This window comes from Stegastes partitus, unplaced genomic scaffold, assembly GCF_000690725.1.
Source record: "Stegastes partitus isolate 25-593 unplaced genomic scaffold, Stegastes_partitus-1.0.2 Scaffold1751, whole genome shotgun sequence".
Taxonomy (NCBI): domain Eukaryota; kingdom Metazoa; phylum Chordata; class Actinopteri; family Pomacentridae; genus Stegastes; species Stegastes partitus.
In genome coordinates, this window is record NW_007579482.1 from 120,351 (window position 1) to 128,167 (window position 7,817).

Genomic DNA, 7,817 nt, shown 5'->3' on the forward strand with positions numbered 1-7,817 from the left:
AAGTGTTTTTGCAGAACATTATGTCTCAGTGGTCTTAACCTTTGACCTTTATGATATTAAAAGTCATGATTTCATATTGTGTTGAGGGATTTGAGGTGGACAGGTTCAGCCAGTCACAGATGTTTGGTGGTAAGGAGTTCCAGAGGGTTGGGGCGGCGACACAAAGCTGAACCCCAAGTTGCTCCCAATGGCAGGCAGCAGCTTGTACGGATGCTCTGTCACCATTGGTGTATGAATGTGTGTGAATGAGAAACACATTGTGAAGCGCTTTGAGTGCCGCTAAGGTAGAAAAGCGTTGTGTAAGTGCAGTCCATTTACCATTTACTTGAACTTAAACACATCAAAGGCCTTTCCAAAAGAGCCTCTGACAACAGTCCACCAGTCTAACCAGTGCTCATGATTACACATGGATTATTGATGATGTCTGATAATGATCAAAAGCTGATGAGTGTCTGATGGAGCCAGAAAGAAAGAGTCGGCCAGCTGAATGAAGCTGATCCACAAACAAGCAGATGCGTACAACGTCCATCACTCATTAAAGGATAATCCTTAACATGATTCAAAAAACGAGTGTAATCATGGCATTACGGACGACCTGAGAAACGCTGAGTGAGACGTCCCTAAAACAAGCCAAACATTGTCAGAGAGCAGGGGCTTCTGAAGCAGCGTTCTCGGTGCAATGAAAGAAGCACAGTCTGAATTGAAAGCAGCAATTTTGGCACCAGCGTCATGTCTGACTCACTTGTGCCTTTCTCGCCAATGACTGAATAGTTAATGAAACGTATCCTGCCCAAGAGGGCTGTGCGTTGGACAAATCTGGGTTTGTTATCACTGCAGGGGCTGTTGGAGAAGCAAGAAGGGCTCAGACAAAGAGTGTCTACTTTCTTCTTTCTAATCTCTTTCTACAAGGAGCTGCCCACCTGCCAGTAACGTCGGTCTACCTCCAGGACTCAGCACACTTGCCTTTTTGCTTTCCCTTACCTTGGCCTGTCATTTCCACATTTTTAATAAAATGGATCCAGCTCTGATAACATGAGATGCCCCTAAAGTCTGGTTTTAATGTAGTCTCTTGTTAATATTTGACACATCTTCTAGGTCACATTTAACACACTCTCATGGCAAAGACAACGTGTTTCCACTTGAATATTTTACACAGAATTTTAAATACGTCTGGTACCTTTTAGAACGATACTAATCAAATGTCTGCACACACAGCTTCAATCCTTCTTCATAAACACTCATATTGACTGAATCCACTGTGATATTTTCACACTCTGTCGTGTTTCCATCTCGTTCTTTCTTTCTTGCTCACGTGCCTTTTTTGAGTATAAAAGCAATGCGAACACATAATGCTGAGTTTTAGAGGCAGCAGTAAAAAGAATCAAAGCGTAGTGAGTCTGAACAAGGTCAGCTTAATGATGTTACTGCTCTTCAGAGGCAACAACAAAAAAACTTTCTTGACAGAGATGTTGATACGGAATGGATTTTTTATTTTTTTTTGGAGACTTTGGTATGATGGATTCCTAAATGGGGTTTTTACAGTTTATTTTAGTCAATAAATATGAACTATTTTTAACTTGCATTCGATCATCTAAGACTGTTCACTATGGGTACTGCTGTGCCCTGATTCTAGAGCAGCAATCATTTTTTCTCTGTGTCACCCTCAGGCACCATCTGTCATGGCTTTCCCTGCAACCACACCAACGGGCATGAATGCATATGCAATGGTAAGTCGGCTAGAACTGTGTGTGTGACAGGATTTCCCTTTCCTTCACACACACACTCTACAGCAGGGATCTCCGACTCCGGTCCTCGTGAGCTACTGTTCTGCAGGTTTTAGATGTTTCCGTACTCACATTAATGGATCTCCAACAGCTTCTTGTCAAGTTCTACACAAGTCTGTTAATGAGCCATTCATTTGAGTCAGGTGTACGGAAATGTCTAAAACAGGGGTCTCCAATCCTGGTCCTCGAGGGCCGCAGTCCTGCATGTTTTAGATGTTTCTTTCTTCTAACACACCTGATTCAAATGATCAGCTCATCATCAAGCTCTGCAGAAGCCTGATAACGATCCTGATCATTGTGTTGGAAGAGGGAAACATCTAAAACATGCAGGACTGTGGCCCTCGAGGACCAGGATTGGACACCCCTGATCTAAAACATGCAGGACTGTGGCCCTCGAGGACCAGGATTGGACACCCCTGATCTAAAACCTGCAGGACAGTAGCTCACGAGGATGGGAGTTGGAGATCCCTGCTGTAGAGTGTGTGTGAAGGAAAGGGAAATCCTGCCACACACACAGATCCCTGCTCTACAGGTTGGCAACAACTCGCATCATGAGCAGGGACGTCTTCAATCCTGAAAGCAGAACTCAACAGATGGATCCATCAGTGTGTCACAGTTTATATTTTTATTATATGATTCAAAATGAGTACTAATGCTTCAATCTGAAATGCTAAAAGGAATAAATCTAGATGAGTCACGTGTTCTGAATCCCAGTAACTATGTTCAGCACACCTGTTTAGTCCAGTTTAGTTTGTTTTTTTCCTGTAGCCGCTAAAAACAACCTGAGCTGGGCCACATGTGGGTGATGAGTTTTCATGGTCAGCCATCACTGCTACAGGCTTTCTTTTCTTTTTTTCTTTTTGGTTTATATCAAATGGAAACTGTAGCAAGCGGCAGCCTGAAACTGATTCAGATGAAAGGTTTTGCCCAAAGTGATATGTTTGAAGGAGGATTAGGCTCTAGAATTCATCCATTCATTGTCTGTCGGCTCTGTTCATCCCCTTCAGCCTCCCCACATGGGCTCCATGATGATGACACAGCCCACTATGATGTACGCCCAGCCTGTGATGCGGCCGGCCAACCCCTTTGGGCCCAATCCAGGTGCACAGGTAACAGATGGCCACTTCTACACTGTTCCATTCCTTCCACATTTAGGCACAGTGACGAAACTCTCAGAACCTGATCGACATTTCTTCCCTGTAATCTGCCAATTTGGCTGCTAAGTAGCATCACATTCACAGGCCAGCTTCTGCTTACTGAACAAATCTTTCTTATCTGTGTGTGTATTTCACACTGTGCACCGTGTTTTCATGCAAACCTGGAAATCAGCCTCCAAGTGTGTTTTCCTTGATGAAAGTGATTAAGGTTTTTTTTTTTTTAAGAAAACATCTTTCAAGTGAGGATTTTTTTTTATGTGATAATAACAAAAATTGGCTTGAAATGCTCCATTACTATTGTTGCGCGCTACGAATACAATCGTGACTCGACACTCAGACCCTTAACAATCTAAAACGTTGCTGTCTAACAGGTTTTTAGGAAAAACCAATGAAAACCATAATAAACAGCCTTAACATACCGACAGCCTTGGATTCCGACTCTGATATGACATTTTATGTCACAAATAAGGATAACGGTGTTTATCTGACTGAACAATCCCACAGATTTGCTTACCTTTGATGTCAACCGACGGTCCCATGCACAATCACACCGATCATTTAGGCATGAAATCCAGCGATGTGCAGTGTTCTAACAATACACTAGTTATTATGAACAATAAATATTAACAACAAGTTACGCTTCCAGCATCAAGCCCTCCTTGTATCTGGACCTCCGTCTTGACAATCCGACATAAAAGAAGGTTTTACATTTAGTGTCGGATTATCGAGTCACGAGTGAACTTTGTAAAATTCTTCTGTTGACCATAAATAGATTTTTATTTGGTTAGTTTTCTGCTGTTTTTGCAACAAGTGTTCGTCACAGTTTCGTCTGATTGTTTCAGTGATATGTACCGTTCCATAGAGGACACTGTAGCTTTGCTTAGATTAATACATTAATACACTATTTGAAAGCTCATATTTCCATCAATCCAGCTGTTTGTCTCAGTGAACTCGTCTGACTCACTGGATGGGCGTCGGCTTTCTCTTCTCCTTCCGCTATCGGCAAGTTGCAAAATATCCTTCACGACGGGGCACAACAACAGCCACCATACTAGCCAACCTACCACACTGAAGAATTCTAGTTTTGCTGAGAATTGTTTTTTTAATTACACTTCTTGCCTCCCTGCTTGCAAATATATACGTTCAAACCAAAGTCACATCCTTCGTTTGATCCAAGTTGTCACTGGTTTAAATAAAATACTAACAGGCCAGAGTGCTTCACCTGTTATTCTGTTGTGCAGAACTGTCTGGTGAGGCAACTCTACTGGCCAGAATTATTGACTCTCATTTCATTTAACATATTTTCTAAAAAAATTTAGTTTTGTTTTTTTTTGTAATTTTTATTTTTAACTCTCATTTTGATTCTGTTAACAAAATAACATTCATGGGAAGAGCCCCGTTACAATAAAAATCTGTTTCCATCCACTTGAAACAACGAAAATTATACAAAGTCAGACCTTATGGGCTTCACATGATCAGTCCATTTTGTCCAGAGCTTGTAAAACGTGTCCCTTTGAATTCTGAGACTAAATGAGTTTTTCCATCATGTCAATTTCTTGAATGTTGTTGATCCACTCATCGATGGTCAGAGGGTTGGATTTGAACCATTTCCTGGCTTCCTGACTTGCTGCCAGTAACAGCCAGATCAACCTCTGATCCTCATTACTCGAGTTTGTTACATTCACATGACCCAAATACACATTTTCACAACTGCAAGGTAGTTTGCTGTCAAATACATTATTAATATGTCACGTATCTGTGACCAATAAGGTCTTAAAACTAAACAGTCCCAGAAAATGTGGAAATGATCGGCCCCTGAAGAGCCACATATTTTTCTAAACCTTTGAGTGCAGAAACATTTTTGGATGAGATGACGAGTGAGCGTATCGCTTCATCTCCCTTCACCTCTCAGCCACTCTGAGCTAATGCGAGGCCTGTGAGGCTGTTCTGACGTCCACATCAAGTATTATCATTTAGTGCATCACTGAAAACTAGCAGAGCACATAATGACAGTAGAAGTTTTGTTTTCCGATCAGAACCTGGAGCCCAGGTTTCCCTCTGGGGTTCGTCTTTTATTGCTGGCTCTGTGTTTCTCCTCTGTTCTGCTTTCATCCTCTCTCCTGTCCTCTCCTGCGACTCAGTCACCAACAGCGTCTAGCCCTTCCAGTCTCAGCCCCCTCAGAGCACCAGGGAAGGACCCCTTTGCACAGCTCTTTCTGCAGAATTTCTTATAAAGCGTCTTTAGGTACAGCTCGTCTTCTGTGTGTGCTAAATGGCAGCTTCAGGTCCCCAGTGTGTCCACAAAGTGCATGTTTAATTCCAGCTTGTTTGAGTGGAACTGGCCGTGACGTGGATGGTTTTCGGTGCCAGTCCATCTCCTGTGAGATGCTGCCACACTGTAAACCACAGCTTTGCTCACTCTGCACACGTGTCTTGTCTCCTGTAAGATGATTGATTTAGTTGTGGGTTTTTTTGCTTGTTTGTTTTCTTTGCTTTGCAGGAGGCTGAAATTATATTTGCTCTGTCATGCTGAGATGTGACGGTTCCATTTGTAGTTTCATAAAGGCATCATTTTGACATGTCCATTAGCAATGCAAGTTAAGTAGCTGTAATAACGTGAAGTACAATCACCAGTCACACCAGTCTCTAGTGAACAGGACTCCAATTTGCAATGCAAGCTTCACTCAGCACCTTTATTTTGCCTTGTTTGAGCGTTACAGCTGCTTTATTCACGTCCATAGATTTGTTTTAGCGGTCTGGATACTCGTCTTTCTTTACTGGATCTACAGCTGTTCTCTGTGTTCTTGCAGAACTAAGAGCTGACTCTGTTTGTTCTACTATTCCAGATGCAGTTTATGTAACCTGAGGGGGTCGACTAGCCGAGCAAACGGGCTGTTTGCTTCTAACGAACTCATTTCTCTCTGAGAATGAAAGGCCCAAAAAAAGGACTAGTTAAATAAAATCATGGTGACTCGGATCAGCTCTGGCCATCCCAGAGAGGCATCACAGTGGACATTGTGCCCATCTCGTCATGTCCAAGTCATAGAAGGAGAAGAAGAAGAGTTGTGTGGTGCCATTTAAAACCATGTGGACAAAGATCAGCCCCCTACTGTATCCTGGACTAAGAGAAACACGACACCCAAAGGCAGAGCTGTCTAACATTACTGCTTTAAATACCTGGAAAACAAAAGCAAAGCTGGTTTGTGTCACACATGTTTGAATTGTCTTTTCTTTTTCTTTTTTTTGTTCCTCTTTCTCCAGGTGAGGCTGGAAGAGTCACTTCTGATTATCAATCATGATTTCCTTCTTAAAACATCCTCAGATTGAGAAACCAGTTTCAAGTTTATGCCACACTTTTCCTTTTTCTTTTGATGTATTGTTTGCAGTAGACATTCCTTATGTATTGTTTGTATTTATTTATGATTCCTTACAGAGAGGATTACATTAAAAAAAAAAAAAAAAGGAAATGTAAGTAAGTCACTGACCTCCCCGCTGTGGAAGGTTTTCAGGTTTATACATACGAGTATGATTGATTGTAGAATTAGATTTTGAGTGATTGAGATAATTTTTAAGAAAGAAGTTAATATAAAGAGAATTCATGTTTTATTCTCTGTACTCGCATGATGCCTTGTACAGTTATCAGTGGCTCCACAGGTCACACCGAGGATGTGTTTGAGCTTAATAATTCAGTAGCGCCGTCAAAACGATGGGGCTTGGTTTCTATGTATGTGGTGAGGGGAACATTTTTCACATTCATAAACGCACTACATTTTGTGATCAAGGCAGCATCGCATTAGGAAGGAATCTGCATTTATGCTTTTGACGCTTTTGGCATGCCATTTATTCTTACATATAACAAAGCTCCTGGCTGCCCTTCTCCAACCTCAACGTACAGGGGCCCTTTCATGTTCAGATCATATATTCATAGGCAAGTATTTTGGTGTTTAGGACAATGGGGGGGGCACTGGGTGTATGTTTGTGTCAGACCTGTAACAGGGCTGAAGGGGCAGAGAGGCCTAGTTGAGCAGGAGAATAGAGCGCTGTTGATCGGTGCTTTGTGTACATACAAGCTGATTCTGCCAGTCACAGGAACGGATGGGTGCAGGAATGAAAGATCGCCTGGACATTAAAGTGGCCCTGAATCCATTAACTGAGCATATTTGCTGCATTGTCCCTGCAGATTATATTTTTGTTTGTTTAATTTTTCCAATAAAGTGCAAGCTTCCAAACGTCTTCGTCTCCGTGTTTGTGTACAGACGAGCAAAACTGTTTCAAGGACAGGTTGTGTAAATGATGTAAGTACAGATAAGTTAAGAAGGAAAGAATGTCATCAACAGATTAATGTTGCCGATCGTGCTCCATTGATTGGAAACATCCTAATTAAACGTGTGCTGAGGAACTTAAAAGATTCCAAGTGGTGGATTAAAGCCAGCATGTTGGTGATGACTTCCATCCGGTACCGTGACGTCCGTAGCCTTCAGGTGAAGGTCCAGGTGTAGAGGGAAATGCTTTTGGGATGGATTGTGTTATAATTTACCTCTTACTTGAGCAATATATGAGGGCACCTCAGAAAGTTCTCGTCTAGAAAACAAGCGGCATAGCTGTTATTTTGGGGCATAACCGTTAACTATAAAGCCTTCTGTCACTGTCTACGAAAACTCAAATGTTTGAAGCAATCAAAGAAAAAAGGAAGAGTTAAGTTGGCATGTTGTTGCTCCAGGGCAATGCTCCCATCCACACAGCATGCTCAAACTCATCAGAACATATGTGTGGGACAGGAAAGACTCGGTGGGCTGGCAATGGTCTCAACAGAGAACGACAGAGCCAGGAATCTGGGCTTCAGCGATGTTGTCAGCGACTTTGCTGATGAACTTTT

At 42.1% G+C, this 7,817-nt stretch overlaps 1 protein-coding gene across 5 annotated transcripts in view; it reads left to right on the forward strand.

Annotated features, from left to right (window-relative positions):
• Positions 1 to 7,173, forward strand: part of LOC103372414 (phosphatidylinositol-binding clathrin assembly protein-like) — a 38,209-nt gene extending 31,036 nt beyond the window's left edge. For 4 of the 5 annotated variants that reach the window (XM_008302050.1, XM_008302051.1, XM_008302052.1 and 1 more), the window contains 3 exons: positions 1,668 to 1,727; positions 2,792 to 2,893; positions 5,788 to 7,173. In XM_008302050.1, coding sequence (XP_008300272.1) covers positions 1,668 to 1,727; positions 2,792 to 2,893; positions 5,788 to 5,802 — 177 coding nt within the window. In that variant the 3' untranslated portion in view covers positions 5,803 to 7,173. Of the gene's footprint in view, positions 1 to 1,667; positions 1,728 to 2,791; positions 2,894 to 5,082; positions 5,187 to 5,787 lie in introns of all 5 variants that reach the window. The other variant, XM_008302054.1, reaches the window with a different exon arrangement.
• Positions 7,174 to 7,817: the final 644 nt, after the last annotated feature.